General features: G+C 38.5%; 1 protein-coding gene across 4 annotated transcripts in view; it reads left to right on the top strand.

Moving 5' to 3' along the window:
• ARHGEF7 (Rho guanine nucleotide exchange factor 7) overlaps window positions 1–23,303 on the top strand; it is a 379,118-nt gene that overhangs the window by 332,637 nt on the left and 23,178 nt on the right. For 2 of the 4 annotated variants that reach the window (XM_063953160.1, XM_063953161.1), the window contains exons 13-19: window positions 894–980; window positions 2,300–2,378; window positions 6,746–6,885; window positions 8,741–8,965; window positions 10,767–10,860; window positions 12,155–12,244; window positions 14,598–14,774. In XM_063953160.1, coding sequence (XP_063809230.1) covers window positions 894–980; window positions 2,300–2,378; window positions 6,746–6,885; window positions 8,741–8,965; window positions 10,767–10,860; window positions 12,155–12,244; window positions 14,598–14,774 — 892 coding nt within the window. Of the gene's footprint in view, window positions 1–893; window positions 981–2,299; window positions 2,379–6,745; window positions 6,886–8,740; window positions 8,966–10,766; window positions 10,861–12,154; window positions 12,245–13,342; window positions 13,380–14,597; window positions 14,775–23,303 lie in introns of those variants that run through there. The other 2 variants (XM_063953163.1, XM_063953162.1) reach the window with 2 other exon arrangements.

Here is a 23,303-nt window from a genome sequence, read left to right as displayed (position 1 = left end):
GAAGCCTGCAAACCGCTCGCCAAGGTACCCCACCTTCTTGCAGGTCCTACACCATACTTGCCTAGCTGACCCCCTCCATGAGGGAGACAATGCTCTGTTCCTGGACTTTCCTGGTAATGTATGATTGCCTTCACCTGTGGTGAAACACCTTTCTTATCAATTAACTAGCTCACCACAGGTGATTGCAAGAGGGTCAGGTAGGCAAGTATGTCCTACACTATCACAAAGTCTTAAAAATTAAAACCTGGCAACTGTATCACACATAATATAACTATAAAAATATGCCCACTAGGTTTAAGGTATACCTGCCACATATCTTATGGCTTTTAAAGGTACACTAGTCACCTGACACTGGCTGATAAATTACTAAGGAGCAGCTGACACAGGTTTAGAACAAATGAGTTTACACAGGGTTGCATGAAAAAGGCCTGTGACCACAGTTAATAAGAGTTAACCAAAGATTAACCCCGCAATATACAAACAAATGTAGAAAACCACAGCACTCGCCACCCCAGAAGCGGGGTGCAGCGTCCGCACAAGTGAGCTTGCTATGGTGAGTGCTGAATTTCCTGTTTGTATGTATTTGGGTAGGTGGCCATGGGCTGCATGCACCCCACCCTATGAGTGGTGAGTGCGGACGCTGCACCCCGCTTCTGGGGTGGCGAGTGCTGTGGTTTTCTATATTTGTTTGTATAGATAGATAGATATATAGATATATATATATATATATAGATAGATAGATAGATAGATATAGATATTATAAAATCTAGCAGTTACTGAAGATTTATATGCCATTGGCTGTAGGATTTACAGAGCTGATAAGATATGGGCTGCGTTATAATAGCCAGGAATTCTATATAATATGTAACATTTATTTTATTTTATTTCCTAAGGAAAAGAATGAGAGATATCTTCTGCTTTTTCCTAATGTGCTGTTAATGTTGTCTGCCAGCCCAAGGATGAGCGGTTTTATATACCAGGTAAAGTCCATGGAATTTTCTTACCTAAAGATTAACTGTAATGTCAAGGTTGGTACCAGCCAGTAATAGAAATTGGAAGATTTGGGTGGCAGTTTTTTCTAAATACAGACTAGGCACTCAAGCATCCCTACTGTAGAACTGTAGTACCAACACAAGACTTCATTTTGTGGGACTGTTTATTTCAACGAGATAAAGGGGTGGTAGGAGCATATGAGAATATAATAAGTAATCAAGCACACCTCTTTTTTCTGTGTAATATAGACCGTTCCATCATCCACTCATTCTCATTAATTGGAGAAAAATTAGGCTTATTTCTGCATTATGTTGGATGCAACACAATGATACAGTAGCTCTATAACAATAATATAATAGAATGCAAATGTTAAAGGACATAATATAAAAATAAATACTGAGTGGATCCAAATAAGTTTTACGGTTGGTTACAAAGACTATAAAGGAGCGTGCGTGTACCTTATTATGTGCTAGTAGGTGAACATAAAGAATCCGTGCAATACTGCAAATTTTGCAGTTCATAGATGACCCTTCTATTCCAATACATCACATCTCTACAAGTAAACCATTCCTGGATCAGGGCCAATAGCAGTTCAGCTAAAAGTGCAAAACTGCAGTGTGATTCTTGCATCATCAGCCACAGTGCGGCTGCATATGTCAAGTGATTGATGGTAAGCAGCTTTTTGGGGGCGGAGAGGGGACGTCGTCATTTTTGGCAGTGCCGAGGCCAGGATCTCGATGTGCACTCCGCCGACCAGTGGTGTAGCAAGTGATCCAATGCTGTTTCTTCTGCACTGAATCACCCATGAGTGCAGGAGGTGTCTACTTATGCCAGATGCCTTCTGCTGCATTACCAAATCTGAGCAATGCTCTTTACAGCCGCACTTGAATCACCCCTATTGTGCTGAAGAATCTTGTCCGTAAAATTATATATTGTGGTGAAGATTCTCTCCCACCTCCATATACTTCCCATATATCCCATATACTTTTTTAGACTTGTAACTAATTGTGAGTTATGTCTATCATTATTCCTGATTACTGTAAGGATCTCCTTGTCATAATGCAGTAGCATGCAGGCCAAAGTCTGAAACTTGCTACACCTTAGATCTTGTAATGGGAGATGTGCATGATGTGCATTTAGCTAGTTCTCTGATCTACGCACTAGGCTCTCTGAGACCTTGGTACAATGTAAACCTTTTGCGCTTTTTGTGATTTTCATCTTATGTAAATTTCATAGGTGTTTTGAGTGGATATGTAAAAGCAGGTTTTAATGTAGCATTAATTATCATTGTGTTCTTTTCACTCAGGGCAAACTTCCATTGACAGGAACATGCATCACAAAGCTAGAAGACAATGAAAATCACAAGAATGCCTATGAAATTGCTGGTAACATCTCTCGCTGAATATCTAATTGTCCTGATCATACGTAAATGTTAAGCTTCCAATGTAATTTATAGACTGTTGTGTTACATGTTCATAAACCATATTCCTTTTAATATTTGAATTGTATACTGCATCAGTATTTCTTTTTGAGGAGACTTTGGTTATGATTAATTTACATATGCATAGAAGGCAGCATAAACTTGGAGTACCTCTCACTTGAACATTGATCTATGGGAACACTGAAGGCAACATTTACGGAGTATGACCAACAATTAGTATTTATAGGGGCAGATTAAATTAAGAGTGAGGTAAACCTTGGTCTTCTGGTCTCCGCTCTACATTGTGCTTGCAAAAATTAGCAAGATTATCATGCCCAGATGAACCTTTTTATGGCAGTGCACAAGGTTCCGGCAGAACTTTGCAGTTAATTTGAGGTTCCGACATAACTTTGTCGCTAATTAAATCTGCGCCTTAAGCTTTATATGCATGTACATAGCAGATGGCATTGGTGTCTTTATAACTAGTGTGAAAATACACAGGCTTGCAAATAAATTTGACTAGCTACGGGATGTAGTTAATTTGCCAGCAGTCAGGATACCGACGCCAGAATCCCGACCCTGACAATACTGACAGCCAGAATCCCGTCTCACAGGGGCTATTCCCACTCGTGGGTGTCCACGACACCCATAGAGTGTGAATAGAACCTGGTGCGAGCCACCGAGCCCGCAGCGTGGCATACTGGGGGTTCTTTGTGCTCGCCACGCTGGCGGCCGGGATACAGTTGTCAGCGTACTGACGGACGACATCCTGACTGTCTGTAACTCCTACAGAGAACTAGAAAGGCGGTTGTTGAGTTGGGTGCACAGTATCAATTGATTGGATTGATTATCAAGATAAAACGTAACTTTTATTACTATTGTTAATATTCAGAAGGTCCTTATCGTGGGACACATACAGCAAAATATAGAGGTTAAAAACATGACATATACAAACACATAGGTGATATAGAAGAAAAAGAGAATGTGAGACAGATTCTTAAAAAGTGGGGTCACCACAGTAACTCCTGCAACAAATATAATTATTTATGTGTGAAACAATAGCCACTCAGGATATAGACTGAATGGTATTAGTCTGTTCTAAATATATTTGATGTCGTGTAGGACGATTATGTATAGACACAGGTAGTGGGGTGTTACAAATGGGACACTGCCTCTGGTGCGTGAGTACGATGAAATATATAGTATAATCAGAGCCTCCTGCCCACCAAATAATCATGTGCAAGTGGGTTACTCTTGAATAGAAATCATAGACTGCGATGGTACTAGTGGTGGAATCATAAATAATGTTGCACCACTAGTGCCCTGTAATGCAGTATAAAACGTGTCTCTCCACGAATAGCCTGTGGCTAAATCGGTAATACTATGAGTATAGCTGCTTGTCACAGATTGACACTGGTAGATTCTAGTATATTCACACTGTATTTATGTGTGGTATACTCACATAGAAAATACACGATAATATGTCTTAGAAATAAGATATATAAATGAATTAATGAAAATCTGTGTGGATATTGAACATCCCCCCTTGTAGTAACTCCAGGGTAATCAGAATTGTACCCCTTATATTGATGGAGTCAGGGAGGTGTACTGCGACACTACAGAGATGGTTGTATGAACATAGAGGCATAAAGTAAATACGTTTAAGTCCACCCTTGTTTAGAGGTGAAAGAAAAAATATTACAAAGTGTCCTAGGACTGATCTGACAAAAGAGCAACACTTGTTGCAATATCAGTTCATGTAGTGGAAAGAGGGTTTACACAGATGTTACTTCACTGGTGTATGTGGTATTAATAAATCCCACATTCTGTATTGATATACACTCTTATCATTGCGCATCATACGTATGTACACCTTTAATAGGAAAAACGTTTACATTTACTGGATAAGTATCTATGCACTCGGTATAATGAAGTCCACTGCGGGAATCCAAAAGGCTGATGAAGAAAAATATATATAAAGCTTAAATAATATATGATTGAGCAGTGTTCCTAACGCCCTTGGGGGTCAGTTGTCCCAGTTAAGGATAAACGTCCTCTCTATGGTAATTCTGATAATAATGGGTGTCACTACTGCTGACTCATAGGTTATAATGCAATTATGAACCGATGCTATGAAATACTATTCCTGCTTCTTACTATTTTATTGTGAGCAGTGCAATAGTGATTGAACACAGAGTAATTGCAGCATGAAGAACGATAATCGAATCATACACAAATATATGCTGTCCAGAGAGGCAGGTGGTTTCAGCCTCGTTAAAGCTGCCCGTACAGCGAAACATGCATGTCGGCTTGTTAGTGGGCCACCACACTCCTTGCAAATTGTAGCAATGTTGTATCTTATGTAATAGTTAGTGATACTTTTACCCGCACCAGCACTGACTCTCATAGAGCTATAGCAATTAGCAAGTTAAATGTGCTTAGCAGGCTAGGTGTGTGAGTTCAGGAAATCAGACAAACAACCACTCAGGATAGGAGCCCAGGGGATTCCCTAGGCTATCATTCAAGGTTATTGCCGTAACAGAGAGAGCAATCACCTGCCTCTCTGGACAGCATATATTTGTGTATGATTCGATTATCGTTCTTCATGCTGCAATTACTCTGTGTTCAATCACTATTGCACTGCTCACAATAAAATAGTAAGAAGCAGGAATAGTATTTCATAGCATCGGTTCATAATTGCATTATAACCTATTAGTCAGCAGTAGTGACACCCATTATTATCAGAATTACCATAGAGAGGACGTTTATCCTTAACTGGGACAACTGACCCCCAAGGGCGTTAGGAACACTGCTCAATCATATATTATTTAAGCTTTATATATATTTTTCTTCATCAGCCTTTTGGATTCCCGCAGTGGACTTCATTATACCGAGTGCATAGATACTTATCCAGTAAATGTAAATGTTTTTCCTATTAAAGGTGTACATACGTATGATCCGCAATGATAAGAGTGTATATCAATACAGAATGTGGGATTTATTAATACCACATACACCAGTGAAGTAACATCTGTGTAAACCCTCTTTCCACTACATGAACTGATATTGCAACAAGTGTTGCTCTTTTGTCAGATCAGTCCTAGGACACTTTGTAATATTTTTTCTTTCACCTCTAAACAAGGGTGGACTTAAACGTATTTACTTTATGCCTCTATGTTCATACAACCATCTCTGTAGTGTCGCAGTACACCTCCCTGACTCCATCAATATAAGGGGTACAATTCTGATTACCCTGGAGTTACTACAAGGGGGGATGTTCAATATCCACACAGATTTTCATTAATTCATTTATATATCTTATTTCTAAGACATATTATCGTGTATTTTCTATGTGAGTATACCACACATAAATACAGTGTGAATATACTAGAATCTACCAGTGTCAATCTGTGACAAGCAGCTATACTCATAGTATTACCGATTTAGCCACAGGCTATTCGTGGAGAGACACGTTTTATACTGCATTACAGGGCACTAGTGGTGCAACATTATTTATGATTCCACCACTAGTACCATCGCAGTCTATGATTTCTATTCAAGAGTAACCCACTTGCACATGATTATTTGGTGGGCAGGAGGCTCTGATTATACTATATATTTCATCGTACTCACGCATCAGAGGCAGTGTCCCATTTGTAACACCCCACTACCTGTGTCTATACATAATCGTCCTACACGACATCAAATATATTTAGAACAGACTAATACCATTCAGTCTATATCCTGAGTGGCTATTGTTTCACACATAAATAATTATATTTGTTGCAGGAGTTACTGTGGTGACCCCACTTTTTAAGAATCTGTCTCACATTCTCTTTTTCTTCTATATCACCTATGTGTTTGTATATGTCATGTTTTTAACCTCTATATTTTGCTGTATGTGTCCCACGATAAGGACCTTCTGAATATTAACAATAGTAATAAAAGTTACGTTTTATCTTGATAATCAATCCAATCAATTGATACTGTGCACCCAACTCAACAACCGCCTTTCTAGTTCTCTGTAATTGTTCTGATCTCTTGGTTGTAACAGGGTCGCACCCCCAGAGAGGCTTAAAGTCTAATTCAGACACATGTATATTGGAGTTTCACTGATCCATTTATTAATTAAATTGCCAATTTAGACCATTCAAGTGTGCAGATGTATTTTTCCCTTTTTTGCTCTCAACTGTCTGTAACTCCTACTGAACCCCTAGCTGTATTGTGCTTTCATGTATGTACATTAATATCTGACATGTTCTTCTTTATCTGCATTGATTGAAAGCCTTTTGTGAAGCAATGAAAGGTGCTAATGCTTTCATTTATTTGTAGGAAACATGATCGAAAGGATAATTGTGTCATGCAATAACCACCAAGATCTACAAGAATGGGTGGACCATTTACATAAGCAAACTAAATTCACAGCTCTGACCAACCCCACAATAAAGCCTCATTCTGTGCCCTGTCACACTGTAAGAGCCATTCCTTTCATCTTTCAGCCAATCGACTTATTGTATGTATACAAATGTGTTGCAGGCACTTCTATAAATGTCTGAGAATGAGAGATTGTAGATAGCTTTCTGGAGAAAAATAAGATGTTGGCAGACAGTGCATGGGTGCTAAAGAATGTGTTTGGAATTTGTACTACTATTACTCGGAGATATAAGCTACCTGTTGTATGCAATATTGCTATGCACTACTTAAGGCGGCCAGACTCAAACCACAAGATCAGTATTTAATTTGAAGACGCACATTGGTCTAGTGGTAGGATCGCATATAATGTAACTGGGAACTGTTAGTGTGGTCTGAATAGTACTGAATGCAAACACCAATAGCAGTCCTCTTCTGCTTAGATTTGCCAATATGCACAATAATATGGTCAAGTGTGATCTGGTTTTTATTCTGCATCCTGCTGCTTTATGGAACCTGTTCCCTGAGAGAGCTGCAGCTGTCAGAGTGTGGCCAGCAATACTCCCTATTGTGTGGAGCGCTCCTGCTGCTTGCTGTGCTGTAATGCTAACGAGATACTGGAGCGCTATGTTCAGCAGGTTGGAGTCAGTATTTAGTAGTCAAAAGTGTATTATTCTAATAATTAAACCCCTAAAATTATTAAAGTACATGTAAATAAGCAACACATAACAGTTACTGGTCATCTTATCTAACAAGTGTTTACGTGATGATGGTCTCAGGTATATGCATGTAACTGCAAACAGAGTGTACGATATACTGGTTAATATCCAGGGTACAGTAGTGTGACTATCCATTTTCATATTAGATTTGGGGGAAAAATGTTTGTCCAAGGATAAGCGGTCAGTAGGTAGATACTTGAATGACCAGGTGAAGGCTGGATAAATAGTATTAGTGTTGTGTCCGTACTTAAGTATGGACGCAGGATCTTAATCACCCTGTGATAACTGATGAAATAATGAAAGCAGGCACCTGTAATGCTGGCTCTTAAGTCCCTGCGATGTAACAGGGTAGTGAGGACTGAGGATGATAATGGAGTGACCTCCCGCACAAGCTTTGGGTGGCCTCAACTGGAGTATTGGGGCATGTAGACTGTGTTGAGAGCGCTGCAGTAGGGTAAAGTAGGTGCAGATCTACTTTTGTTGAGCAGCTTTATGCTACAGGTATAGAGAGAGTTGTATCAGTCAGCCATCCGCTTCTCAATTTCCTCTCTACTTAAGCTGATGTCCAGGTTTCCTATGTTTTATTATATATAGTAAAGTTGACAAATCATTGATATTTGATGTCACGAAAATGGCTTTATGTGACAGCTTCACACAACTATCCAAAGAGTGCAATTGAACTATTGAAAATATGGGTAGTGGGTTTTTTCCGTAATGTATTTTGCATCACAAATGCCTTTTTCTACACTTCAATTAATACATTTTAGAGCAAACATTAACATTTTACATGATTATGTGAGCTGAATAAGAATTTGCAAATAAAGGTTACATTTACATATGTTTAAGAAACCCCTTAATTTTCATAATAGTTCAGATTCTAGTGTTCAATAAAGTTCACACTGTGTGACAGCTTGGAACTGCTTTGTACACACAATGTATGCTATTATAAAGCAATGAGTTCAGCAATAAAAGTAAGATGATTAGAATTCTAGAGGAATACAAATATGTTGAAGAATACAGTATGCAAAGACAAAGAAGAAACCATTTCAAAACCCACTACGAAAAAATAATGGTCCACTTTTTTAAAAAATTGTCGTTGAAGAAGAGAGCACACCGTAACTTGCAGGCTACCCATAATGATTACATTGTTTGCTGTTCCTATTAGTTATTTTGATACAGTGTTTTCTTTGGTCTTCAGCTTCCATCTCATCCTGTCACACCATCAAGCAAGCATTCAGACTGCAAGCCAGCGCCTCTCACACCTGCGTATCACACACTGCCGCATCTTTCTCACCATGGGTCAACGCACAGTACTATCAGTTGGAGCCCATTAGAGCCTCCCAAAACGTCAAAGCCTTGGAGCTTGAGTTGCTTGCGTCCTGCACCTCCTCTTCGTCCTTCGGCAGCACTATGCTACAAAGAGGTACGAGAAACGCTTCCGCCAATTATATTGTCAATGTCATCATCTTAGTGTTAACACTGACCTTACTTACTGATGCAGCCTGTTGAAGAATGGTATGTAACTACTATGAAGTATGTCTGTTAAAGACTTCTCAGTATTGCGTTTAAGAACATTTACCCTATTTAGGTACATTGTAGTTCCTCAAACAAATGAGAACTACATTTCTTAAAGAATTTGTTCACTCCGATATTGCTAAACAGAAGCAACCAAGAAAACAATAAATCGATAGCCTTCCCTTATATTTGTCCAAATGTGGACAAACATTTCTGTGGTGTTGCTTATTCATTTTACATGAGTAATTACATAATCATTCCATATATATATATATATATATATATATATATATATATATATTATATAGGTAATCCTTATGTATGTTTATTGATTATATTTAATGCTGACTTTTAAAAGATTTATATATTTCTTACACCAAAATGATTATTAAGGGAGTTATTTTATCTGGGGGGTTTAGTTTATTTACCCTCCAAAAATTTTGGGATTCTCAGTTTCGGGATGCTGAGGTCGGTCATGTAACCTCCGGCATCCCGAACACCGGGATAATGTATCACACCATTCAATGGTTTGGCATGCCATCGGTCATGTGACCAACACTGGAATCCCGACACTCCTCAGGATACTGGTGCCTGGACACCGGCCGCCAGGTTCCCAAAGGTAAGTATCTTGGTGGGTATTAGAGTTAGGGCCGGGGGGGGGGGGGAGGGGGGGGTAGGCTTAGAGTTAGGCATTAGGAGGGGGTTAAGGTTAGGCACTAGTGGAGGTGGTTAGCCATAGCCGCCACCATCCTAGATTTAGCCGTAGCAGCCGCCACTCGGTTTCGGGATGCCGAGATCTTGTATCACACCCATTTTATTTTAGTTGCTTCTGACCAGCATTCTGTCTTTTCACTATTTATTGTAGTTCTTGAGTATAAACTCCTTATTAGGAAACAGCGGTCAGACTCAAACCTAGGTTCTGATTTTTCTTCTTTTTTTCTTTTTTCTATTGCAAAAAGTATCCAAAATCTAAGCTTATTGACTATATTAATGTTTTTGTGGAGTAAAAGTTGAAAAAACAATAATAATCCTTTAAATAGGGTTTAATCATATAATTTAAAAACTGCTGTTCCATGCCTCCTGGCAAACGTATTGTTCATTTCTTTGTTTTTGCTTCTTTGTTTCCCTCTTTATTAGAGGATGTCTTGTATTCTTAAGGTAAGGGGTAGATCACCTTATGTCTCCTTGGATTGGTATGTTATGCTGTAGAGCAGATCTACTGCACACTGTGGCCTCGTCACCTTGTTAGAGGTCTCCTCCCTTTAAAATCAGACCACTTGTTTTCCACATATGGTAAACAAAAGGTGTCAAGCCCCCCTCCTTTTCAGTATACTCACTCCACATATTTCCTGCCCTTGTTTCTGAGCAGCTAAATTTTGTAATGGATGTGTTCCTGAATTTCACACTACCTCTTGTGCTTGTCTACCACTTATCTTCACGTAACCCAACAAAGCATGAGGTTGACTTGGTATATTGATCCTGTTAATCTTCAATGGTGTTTTTCATGGACATACTGCTACTGGGCCCAAATATCAGTATGGAAAGGAAAACTGCTCTGAAAAACAAAAACACTTCAGTCTGCTCAGTTGTGTTACTCTATGTGTTCCATTGAAGTTCAGGAAGGCTATCTAATCTGAGAGTAGGATTATTTTAAGAAGTCCTGTTTAGCTACCAACAGAAGTTTCAAATATTTTTTTTTCTATCTACAGGATCTCAGTAAGAGCCCCAAAACTATGAAAAAATTGCTTCCCAAGCGTAAGCCTGAAAGGAAAGCATCTGATGAAGAGTTTGCACTGAGGAAAAGTAAGTTTCGGGAAAACCGCAAAAGTCATGTGTTAACATTATAGTTAACGCACAAGATGCTCTTAACCCCTGCTTAAAGGTCCTTTCTTTTAAATTTTTTTGTTTTTTAAACAGATTACGCTGTCTTTTACAAGCCAGTTTTGTACAGTTCAGGTATACTGGGGAACTTGCACAGTCTTATGCTGGGTACACACTGAGAAGATATCAGCCTAATTATGTAATTTCGGGCCAAATTGGAACGACCTATTGGGCATATTGCTCAGTGTGTATGCCCGATATGCGGGTGCCCTTTATACTGTCACTGTTACTCCTATCATAAAAAAAACATAGAGGTGTATTGCTTGCAATCTAATTAATGCAATAATGCTGATTTACTGTGTCAGTCTGATATGTTTGTTCCCTCTGTCTTCATCAGGACAACCATTTTGTTTGTGTTTTAGTAAATGACCTTATCTGCTTTGATAGGTGTGTGCAAGTTGCGATAGAAAGTGTTGAAAGTCTAATGTTAATTAGGAGGTATCCAATGAAGTGGAATCCTTTTAGTATAAAAGATAGCATGGATTACCACAAATGTTACCTCTTACTAAAGAGCCCCGAGGACGTCACCATTGGTAATGAAACGCGTTGGTTAGTTCACAGCACCATATCAACTGGACTCACCCAGGAAGTGCTCAGCTGTCTCATTTGAAAAGCACAAGGTTCAGATTAGACTTGACTATAGGCTCATCTGATGCACCATACCTTGAATAGGACCTTATTTGTTATTTGTTATAAATTCAATGTTTCTGAAGGTACATACTTTAATATGAATCCTGGTGGTAATTATTATTATTTTCATATCAAAACAGAATAAATAACCCTTTAAGCTGAGCACTGACAAGTTGATTTGATCCTCCTACTGACCTGCAGTACTCTATTGAAGCAGTAAAGGATATATATAAGAACACAAATATATATGTTAACAATATGGAAGTTATTTTATACAGTAAGTCACTATAACTCCTATCCGGGGGGAAAAACAGAGATACGTTGCTTGCTGTCTGACCCACGCAAGAACGCTGATACACTGTCAGTCTGATAGGTTTGTTCTCTCTGTCTTCTCCACCACAAATATTTGTTATTTTTCTGGAAGTGGCAGACATAGCTGTGGTTCTTTTTACAGTGCTGTAGGAGCTAAAGAAAAACCTATGTATTAGAATACAAATGTATAGTGTTGGCTGCAGGGCTGAATTGGACAACACTGATCTAAGTATTTGATGTACATTGCCAAAGCTCTATCATTTGCTTTTTACAGGCACAGCAGCACTAGAGGAAGACGCTCAGATTTTAAAGGTTATCGAGGCCTACTGTACGAGTGCCAAAACACGCCAGACTCTAAATTCCAGTGAGTGCCTTGTTTCTTCCATACTACAAACTGAACTTAAATACATTTGCAGTTTGTTATTGTGGTAGCTGTGTTGCTATGTGTTGGTTGCTGGTATTTTGTCCATCACATAATGGGGTCAATTCAGTTAGACGCCAAGGGGCACCGTGTTCGTCCTGGAGTTGTGGATTTCTGAACGCAGCCCTATGGGTCTGAGAACAAAAATCTGAGAGTTTGGAGATACCATAAGGGTGGCATGGAGTCACACTTACAGCTGTGAGTAATTCCTATCTAACTTAAATGACCCCAGTATGTCAGAGGACTCTGTTACTTGTTACTGTACTTCAAGAAAATATATAAAGGCTCACTGGCCATTTTACTAAATATAGCCAAAGTATACACTATTACATCCAATGAAATAGTAACTATAGGCTGTTTTTGCTCTGTGTGGGTTTAACCTTTACCCTGGGTACCCGATATCATGAATGTTACAAAAGTTGACTTTGTGTTCCTGCTGGAATTATTAAACAGAGTTGTATATGTTCACCAGTCTGTTTTTGCAAGCCCTATAAATATGATCTTGTCTTAACATGCAAATGTGGAAACTTATATTTTTTTGTGCAATCGATTTTTATTGAGGGTAATAAAAGGGGGGGGGGGGTGTACAGAGGAATAGGGAATAGGCAAGAACCCATGTCTTCAAGTAGACAATGCTTCACCTGAAGGTTATCTAGCTTGAGCAACAGAATAAACAAGTCTATAGAAATGAGGTGCTAGTTGCACCATTTGCTGGTTTCCCCAGTGGACCTACAAGTGGCACTGGTCAGCAGAGTGTAATGGGTCTCGCAGTTCACAGCTAAGGAGATAAGGTTGCTCAAACAATTTACCAGTAGACACTGCACATGCTGAATAGACATTTCAGTCATCATATAGATGGTTCCAGGGAAGTGTTTATTTTTTACTTTATTCTTTAATTATAGTCTACTTATCACAAGCAGAGAATATACTAATCTCAAATATGTAAATTTACTCCTCTCTCTGCTCCTGGTGTGTTAAAATGTCAAGAGCCACATTTGTCAGTATTTTAAATGCATGTGTTTATTTTTCTATGGCTGGTAGGATGGATGTGTTACTTTTCTGTACTATTATGCAACAGGTAAGCAGATCTCTGTGTTTTTGTGCCATGGAGGGAGCACAAATCGCTACTTTCTTCATCACTTTGTAATAAAGTGTCTATTTCCTGCTGCTCTGCTTAAACATCACTTCCCCCAAACAGCTTTTCCCATGTGCTTTGCAGAGAAGATATAATTAATATTGATAAATTGTAAAACACCCTGAAAAATATATTTGGATCAAGCTTTTCCATTTTGCTTTTCCCTTTGTTTTAAGCCTTTTTGCCCCGCTTCTTAATGGGTGAAATGTCTTTTCAACCTGTCATACTTGTATCTGCTGCCAAATTTCTATAATAGTTGTAAAAAAAAAAATATTTTGCCACTTTTTTTCTTAACCTCAGAAGCTGTGTAACTTACATTTTATACAATTGTTGTACTTTCTAACCAAGTAAGTTACATGTAATAGCAATTGTAAGTGGCGTTGTATAAATTTGGACCCTTTGCCTACATGTACAGCAAGCTGTTTTGTTGGTTGAGCCAATTGTTTTTTTTTTTTTTTACAAATTAAACTTTTCAATTCAACTGGAAGGAGTGACATCCCTGATGTGACTGTTTCCTGGCGAGTTGATAGGCTGCATTGTTATGAATAATGGACAACCCACAAATTGCTACTTTGCAGGGGTGTATGTGAAAGATAAACCTCAATTTTATTTCTCTTTAATTGAATCTAGTAAAAATATTTAGGCATGGCTCAAATACCTATTCACATGCCATAAATGTACTTACGTCCATGGATAGATTTTGGGACCAATTTTGTTAGATCATAAAATTGTTCAATCGCATTGTTACCCAGTAAACTAGGGGCTAGTAAAGTGTAAATATGCTTTGTTACTTGGCAGAGCCCTCCAGACTAGCTGTCATGTGCTCCTTTGCAGAATGCATTTCACATCTACTCACTGCAAGTTTACAAAATGCATTCACATGTAACAGTAGTGTTATCTATTCTTGGCTGCTGTCTTATCTCATGAACAAGTAACTAATGAAATCTGCAAAGCTTTGGTCTTCTTTTAACAATATTTTCTTTTTCCCTCTCTTCCCATCACCCTTTTTTGCTTTTTATTTTGTTTCATGTTACTATTTTGGTTGTGGCTTTTCCTGTCCTGTTCTCCTCCTCCTCCTCCTCCTCCTCCTCCTTTGTTCTTTCCTTCCATCTTTTGCCTCCCCATCATTGCCATTTCATTTCACCCATACATCATCCTTAGCATGGCAAGGCACTGACCTGATGCATAATCACGTCTTGGCTGATGATGACCAATCAAGTCTAGACTCCTTGGGTCGTCGCAGTAGTCTTTCTCGTATGGAGCCTTCAGACCTCTCCGAAGACTCTGACTATGACAGTATATGGACAGCCCATAGTTACAGAATGGGGTCTACTTCTCGTAAGAGCTGTTGCTCATATATCTCTCACCAGAACTAATGCACTTCTAAACTTTTTTCTTAACAAAATGCTTGTTATACCACAACCTACTTTTTCTTAGATGTTTACTTGTGTTTCCTGTCTTCTTTAATGTGATTGTTTTAAGAATTGAGGTAGTTTCTGGTACTACTTATGTGTGGGATTAAGGATCCTTTTTCAGATGGAGGGGGGGGATCCATGAAGTTAAAGTGTACATTGAGAATATACCTCACACACTTCTCATGCTTGCAGTGAGTTCCTAGCTTAGTTTTATGTAAGAAAATGTGAGGATTTTTTTTTCTTTACACTCAGGCAGACTCCGTACTCTGTCTTTGATGTTTCTTTAGAAGTAATAATTTTATGTGCGTTTTTTTGTAATTTGAAAACTGAAACTATACAGATTTGTGAAAATGTAATTTTGTACAGAACCCACTCATACAATCATGTTAGTTATGGAAGCGACTGTTCTGCTCACTGTTACACAGTATGTGACACAGGCAGTGATCGGGGCTTGCACAACGATACATTAAATCCAATGTGGCATAGACATACTCTCCATGTGAAGTGTGGAAACTAAACAAAGGTAGGTAAAGGCCCCCATCCACTAATCCGATTTGGGCACTTTCCATCAGATTTCGACGCATCTGACCGAAAAATCTGGTGAAAAGTGTCACATCCGGCGGCTCCGATCAGATGCGCAGTCCCGTGTCAGATATGTCTGAGCAATAGATCTTTGGTTCTGTACCAAGGATTTATCTGAATCTAAAGAAATCAGGTGCACATCGGAGTGGTTTTTTTTTTACAGATTTATTGCATCAGACATATCCGAAGTGAATCTAGTGAAAGGATCTGATCCGATTCCTGGGAAACTGCCGGGAGAGTTGAAGAGAAATCTGATGCGACATGCATCTTAGACAAGTCGGCCTAGTGGATGGCGGACTTAACTTGTCAGCAATTGCTGCCGACATGATCACTGGAGGTTTTTTTTTTTTTTTGTCTTAAATTTAGATGTGCATGTCTGTAATTTGCAGTATTTAAATTATATGCACAAGTATTAAATTATTATTGGCCATTTTGAAACTGGCATCATGCAGTAGTTCAGGTGTTCTAGAACAGAATTTTCTAGAATCTTTTTTGTGATAAGGGTCATAAACAAAGGGACATGTTAAGTATTCTGGTCAGCATTATTGCTTAATGCCAACTTCTTAATGCATTGGGCCTGATTCAAAGGCTTACGCAATGGCGATGTTCACATAGTTATTTGCAACTGTGTCAGCATGAAAAAAATCAGAAAACAGCAAATGTGTTACCCTGAGTATACGCCCAGAGGTGCTGTGGGGATTGGGACAGACTGTATCAGAAATGGAGCAGCAGAGTGATGGGCGGTGACAGGAAGGTGGGTGTGTTATGGCAGTGTCACAGATGTCAGTGTGATATCAGCTGAGTTCTCGGCACAGCTGCTTTCACAGAGGCATTGTTTAAACTGAGAAACTGTACCTGGCATAAGGCTGGTGCAAGTGTCAGTGGTGCGCCGGCGGTGTTGTAGCATGCAGAGGCGCTGACAATGGGTGTGTCAGTGCTTACACATTCAGGGATTGACTGAAACTAGCATTTACAGACAAGAGGGCTGATACAGCAGTAACCCACCTCTGTATCAGGCACATTGTATACAAGCTACATAGATTGCAGCTGCTGCAAATTACAAATCTGTGTTGTATCTACATACCTACAATGTATTGCTGTGCTGTCATTGGGAAATCTTAGTCCTTTTAAGACGTTGTTGAAAGGGAATTATTGATTTTCTGGCATTTCCAGGATGAGAAGCCTGCGGTAAGGCTGCGTTTCCAGCTGATTTCCATGTGGGAAAACCCATACAGGGAATAACTGGGTTATTGTAGCAAAATATACTGGGCATTAATCTTGCTGTTGGAACATCAAACGGACAGGTGACATAAGGCTCAGATAGGCAAATGCGAGGCAACGCTTACACATCCTGACCTCCGTTGTCACTGCTGATGAAGTTTTTGCTTTTCAGTACTGTCCTAAGTGCATATGGAGCTTGGAGATCAACTGTGGGTTGTTTTATTGTACGCTTTATTACCTTTATGTTACTTGATGCCTGAAGCTTCGGTCTATAATTATTTTCCAATGTGTCTAGTCAGGAACTTTTTTTTTCTATTTCCCTATCAGTTGTGAGACTCTTGTCAAATCTACTGTATCGAAAGTTGTCTTTGGTAGTGTTTTTGACACACACGTATAATGTATGTATTATTTTCTCCACTGCCAACGACAAATGTAGACATGCCATCTGAGAATAATTCAGATGTATTTTCTTGATTTGCCTTTTGCTTGTTTAATGGACGACTGAGAAGTGCTATGTTTTGCTGTGGTTCAGTTTTTCTATCTGAGCACAAGCACAAGACCAGAGCCTTACAGCCTGTAATATGTCAAAACCAGGTTATGCAGCGAGTATAGCTAAACCACCTACATGCTTAACTGTTACACTTAGCTACCCTTAATGTAGTCATTCACAAAATCTTCCAGTAGACCACTCTTTATTTTATATATATATATATATATATATATATATATATATATATAGGAATACCGGATAGGGGTTCTAAGCGACCTGAGGTGTTTATATGTGGCCGAGTACAATAAATATATAAATATATAAAAAAATATATATAATAAAAATATATATAAGAAATATGTGTAAAAAATAAATTTATTTATTTCACAACACTAGAAATAGGATTAAAATACAGTACCAATAAATATAACAATAAAAAAAAAATGAGAATCCTTTTATATAAAATGCAGTTCTCTAAAAAATGACTATTTTAAAAAAAGGAATGTACATATATTAAATTCTCAAATGGAGACTACCCCATGAAGACGTCTTAGAGACGAAACGCGTTGGACCTTCACCCAGAGACCTCCTGCTATATCAGTTAAGACTCTTAATACTATTTTTTCCACATTTGAGTAGCTTATTTGCACAGACAATCTGCACTTTATTTGAGAATTTAATATATGTCCATTCCTTTTTTTAAAATAGTCATTTTTTATAAAGGATTTTTATAAAGGATTATAAAGCATTTTATATAAAGGATTCTCATTTATTATTTTTTTTAATTGTTATATTTATTGGTACTGTATTTTAATCCTATTTCTAGTGTTGTGAAATAAATAAATTTATTTTTTACACATTTCTTATATATATTTTTTATTATATATATTTTTTTATATATTTATATATTTATTGTACTCGGCCACATATAAACACCTCAGGTCGCTTAGAACCCCTATCCGATATTCCTATTTCTCTTTTGCGGCAACCTACCATTGCCGTTTTTTTAGGGGGCAGCTGACGCCCAAATAACTGTGAGTGTTTTTGAACCATTTGGGAATTTGTGGCATCACAAGTGGCGCGGCATTCTCTTGCAATCATATATATATATATATATATATATATTATAAAGGTGACCACGCACAAGCCCATCCACTACTTTAATTAGCCATCACAATAGCATAGCGTATGGTTCATGGAGTCGGGTATTGATGTGCTTTTTGCCTCTTATCACATTGGTCAAGTTTTGAGATTTGTGTATTGGTGTTTTAAAGGATTTTAAATTTTTGGGAAGATGAGGGTTTAATGCCTCTCCTTTTTCCAGTCTAATATAACAGTACGGAGTTTTTCCCTGAGAATCCTGCATTTGTGTGCCATTCATTGTTCTTGCACTCTTACTAACCAGAGAGCTATAGTAGAGCAACAGCATCTAAAGTATTTTCTAGAAATGAAACTCTGCTACTGATTGGCAGCGTGCCATGATCGTCCTTTCGGGATCTTAATGTCATTGTGGTTAGTGGGTCAGTTCTCACACTAGCGCAGCATTACACTAAATGAGTGCACTGGTTCTAGGGTATAAAATTGCTTTATGTATTTACCCAGGGAAAGGGGGTAATATAGTTTTGAAGGCCCGTTACTTCCTTTTGCATCCCCTAAGGGTGTAAAATCTCTTTAATAATACTACAGATAATTCAGGTTGGGTTTTTTTATGCTACAAAAATAGCTGTATTACATAACAAACGTTTATAGTACAATTTCCACAAGTAGGTGTTCTATATAATTAATAAGTTTTAAGAACAGAATAGATTAGCACATATGGAAAAAAAAACCATATTGAGGGATGTATATAAATGTCTTAAGCTGGGTACACACTACACGATAGTGTGGACCTGGCAATGCGATGTAACGATATATCACATCCACCAGTTTCACTAAGAGATTCGCTGTATGACAGCACAATGTATTGTTACATGCTGCATGTAAGATACACTGGACGTGCAGTACATCCAATGGTACGATTCAATGAACGATGTCTGGGAATCGTGGATCACTATGCGATATGTACAATATATCATTCGTGTTGGAAACGATATATAGTACAATAAGTTGCATAATGTGTACCCAAATTTAGAAAAATAACCTCTTTTAATGTAAGGAACCGATTTTGCTATGTTATCCACGACACTCCTAATTGTGCCCAGTAGAATTCACCTATAATTACAAGTAGGAATATATTCTTAGAAATGCCCAGTGGTAAGAAGGGGGTGACTTTATAGGCTGAGCACACATCCAGTCAGGGTAACCTCACCACAATAACAATATTAGAATTCGCTGGAGTCTATTGCATCTGTGAAAGCATCGAGGCTGAAGCATTTTACAGGGTTCTGAATGCCTATTGTGGGTCATGCATGTGCAGTTGCACCTGCGACCATCAGCGCAAAGTATCGATTTTTGGAACTTTTAACATGCACAGGATCTATTCTGCGAGAATGGGTCCTGCGGCTAAGGACGCAGCCCGGCATCAGCCTGTCATTGATTAACAGTCTGAGACCGTTTTGTTGGAGGCATCGAGCTTGTTTGGAAAAAGGGAGGCAAGTCACCGCCGTTTAGGGAGTGGGAAGAGGCCAGGGATCTCCGTCGTAGAATGGAGATTTCCTGTTTTCTGCAACGGGTGGCTTGCGCGACACCTTGGGTTCTGTAAGATGGTAGATGCTTTAATCCGATGCTGCATCCATGAACATAGCTCGGATCACTAGTGCAGCAGGAGGTGTCTGCATGTAATAAACACCTCCTGCTGCGTTATTATACAGCGCTATCACTGCTGCTTCCAAGGACGTAGCAGTAATAGCAAATCCAACCGCACCTGAATGACCCCCCTGTATTTCCTATAGTCTTATAACCTTTACTTGGGAGCTTGTTATTTATTAGATTGCATAATTTCCAATTTTATACCAACATGATAAAAAATATTAAAGGCGTTTATTATAATGTCCTATATGTATTAATACTGTGAAGTAAGCAATGGAAGTACAGTAACTAGCTTGTGCGTAGAGGAGACTGAGCTGACAAAGCTAGTTACTGGCATTGTCTTTCTTATTCCCTATACGAGTCACTCTAAGACAATAATACAAGCAGTAATGGGAAAATATGTTCTTTACCAGTAAACTTTGTTGGTCTGTATCTTATTCTGTACAGACAGAATTCTACTACATAGTTAGTGCCTGTGTAACTGTACATGTATGCCTAGATCAGTGCTTCCCAAACTTTTTTGAATCACGGCGCCCTAGAGTATCAGAATTTTTTTCACGGCACCTCTAAGCCAAAATTTTCTTATTCAGAAACTTAGAAAGAAATATTAAATAAATATTAAAGTGTGTTTATATGTCATCTTTAGGGTCAGTTATGTGGTGAGGGACAGTATTTGCTTCTGTGTGTCCACATATTTTGTGATTGGCAGTCACCAGCACTGGTTTTGCCTATTACATTGACCATAAATAATTTGTATTGGTCCTGGACTGCCAATCCAATGCACCCCGCTAGTGTCCTGAGGGTGCCAAGGCGCAGTTTAAGAGCCTCTTGCCTTGACCAATGCATATTTTAATTATAGCTACCTAGATTTATTTCTGCATTTGTCCACTGAAAGGTTAAACTGAAAAGCAGTGCATACTGAATGATATTAATTGTTACTAGCCACTTCCTTTCCCTTGTTGGACCTGTGTGTGTGTGTGTGTGTGTGTGTGTGTGTGTGTGTGTGTGTGTGTGTGTGTGTGTGTGAGAGGGGGGTGGGGTGGGGGGGCGCTGTATCTGCAGCCATATAGCATTTTGTATGCACATACAGTCGCAGTCACACACAGAATATAGACATGCTGCATATCATTTTAATCAGCAGAAGCTGCTTGTGCGTCATATTACATTACTTTGAGACTAAGACGCAATTCAACGGAATAATCGCAAACAAGACGCTTGGCTCTACCAAGTCACGCGACACTCACGCATTATGTGTAACGCGACTCGAAGCGCTCTGAGCAAAGATGCAAGAGGACACATTTGTATGTCAACATTTACCATGTCGTTCTGAAAATGTGGACATGGTTATGATGTTGACCATAGCTCTAGTAATATCAACAGTGATGAAATGTCGACAAGATCAAATGTCAACCTACCATTTCTGGTGGCCTAGCATTCACTGATGGCTGCAGTGGCTCCATTTCGGGGTCAGACCTCTGATCTTCCAGCGTTCTAGTAAGTTTTCCTCCCCTGTCGCTAACCCTAATCCCTACCCCTGAATACAGCTCCCCCTCTAGTGCCCAATTCTAACCAATTTAATGTGTTGCCTGTCAAAATTTTCACAATTTTGATTGCTTAACTATCAAAGTTGTGGTGTCGACATTGTCAGTACCCAAACAAAATAAAAGTCCTTGTAAACCTGTTAGTTTCCTCCTATATTAGTTTCCGAGTAAACCATCCCTTTAGAATAAGGAAACTGGCTGCATTTAGCATATGCATTAAAAATCAAATTGGATTTTTTAGTTTTAAAGAGTGGGCTACTTTAGATATATTTTTACACTTGTAAACGGCAAAGTCCTGGAAGGTGGCTAATTGCTAAATTTATATAGTCTGAAACTGCAGAGAGTAAATTAGTAAGTGTATGTATTAACACAGTACACATGTTCAGAAAGTTACTGGGAAAGAATAAAATGCGCCATTTACTACCGAGCTGCATCCTCCAGAGAAATGCCTCTTGCCCTCTGGGACTAGTATAGAAAATGATCATAAGGGGTATATTTACTAAAGTGCGGGTTTATAGAAGTGAAGATGTTGCCCATAGCAATCAATCAGATTCTAGCTATTATCTTCTAATAGGTGCTAGAGAAATGAGAAGTAGAATCTGATTGGTTGCTATGGGCAACATCTCCACTTCTATAAACCCGCACTTTAGTAAATATTCCCCTAAATCTACTGCTTTGGGCAGTTACAACTCAGGCAAAGTGTGTGATATGTTGGTTTCTGCATGAAGTACACAGAGATCAGTCACAGAAGAAATGATATGTGCTTTAAGGCTTTATACCTATAAGATCATCATTACAGAGGTATGTATCCTTTGGGGATAGTCGCACTGAATTTTCTTCAATGATTGATCACTTTGTGCTGCATGGGGAAAGCAATTGATCACAATTGTAACTTGTGTAAATGTACCTAGTAATGATGATTCCACAAATACAGGTTTTGTACTCCAACCTTAGTCCACATAATTTATTGTCCCTTTTGGAATGACTAGCTGGTTATTAGAATTGCTGCATTAAATGTGCAGGAAAAAAAAGTTGCTATGTTGGTATGAAAGAAATTGTAATGCCTAGGAGTTAATGGCTCGCTCTATGTGCAAAATGCATACTGTTCATCTGCCTATATACTGTATTAAGTGCATTCAGGATGGGTCTCAGGGAAATGATTACACCGCTAGTTCTTCTGAAACCTTATCTGCCATGATGACTGAAAAGTGTCAAATGCATTATGATTCTTGTTAACTGTTCTAAAGTATTTAAGTATTTTTTTCTTTTAGTACCTGAAAAAGAACATGAACTATCTCAAACTCTTAAATGTTTCTATTTTTGTGAGAGTTTAGTCAACAATTTGTTTATGCAATTCTATAACATTTATACATATATAAATATACATATATCCATGTACATAACTATTTATTAAGAACAAGGGCATTAGATCCAAATGATAGGTTAGAGAATTAATTCCTTTCCACCTGAATGAAATGGTCTCTGTTGCACTGTATTTCTCCACATTATGAAGTGCCCATCTCTATGTTCAGTGTTTCAGTATCTGCGACAAAAGCACATTACCCAGTGTTACGTGGTGTGAGTAATTTCCTGTGCATCTCATCTACCGAAGAGTAAAGCCATGTCTGGTGGGACATTGCCTTCTTAAGACAAATAAAAATACAGATGTATTTCTGAATGTTGTATTGTACAGTTTACATATACCTTGTGGTTCACTATGAAATGGCTTTTTTTTTTTTTAATTATTATTATTTTAATATCCGATACTCAAAAGTGAGAGAGAATGCTTTTCTGTTATGTACAGTTGAAATAAATTTTGCCTTTGCTAGTCTGTGCCTTCAAAAGTGATTTATTACTTGTGGAGAGTAAG

The sequence above is a fragment of the Pseudophryne corroboree genome, chromosome 2 (assembly GCF_028390025.1).
Source record: "Pseudophryne corroboree isolate aPseCor3 chromosome 2, aPseCor3.hap2, whole genome shotgun sequence".
In the NCBI taxonomy this organism is placed as follows: Eukaryota; Metazoa; Chordata; class Amphibia; order Anura; family Myobatrachidae; genus Pseudophryne; species Pseudophryne corroboree.
The sequence above is the reverse complement of the archived record's forward strand: the minus strand, read 5'-3'. Positions and strand labels throughout refer to the sequence as shown.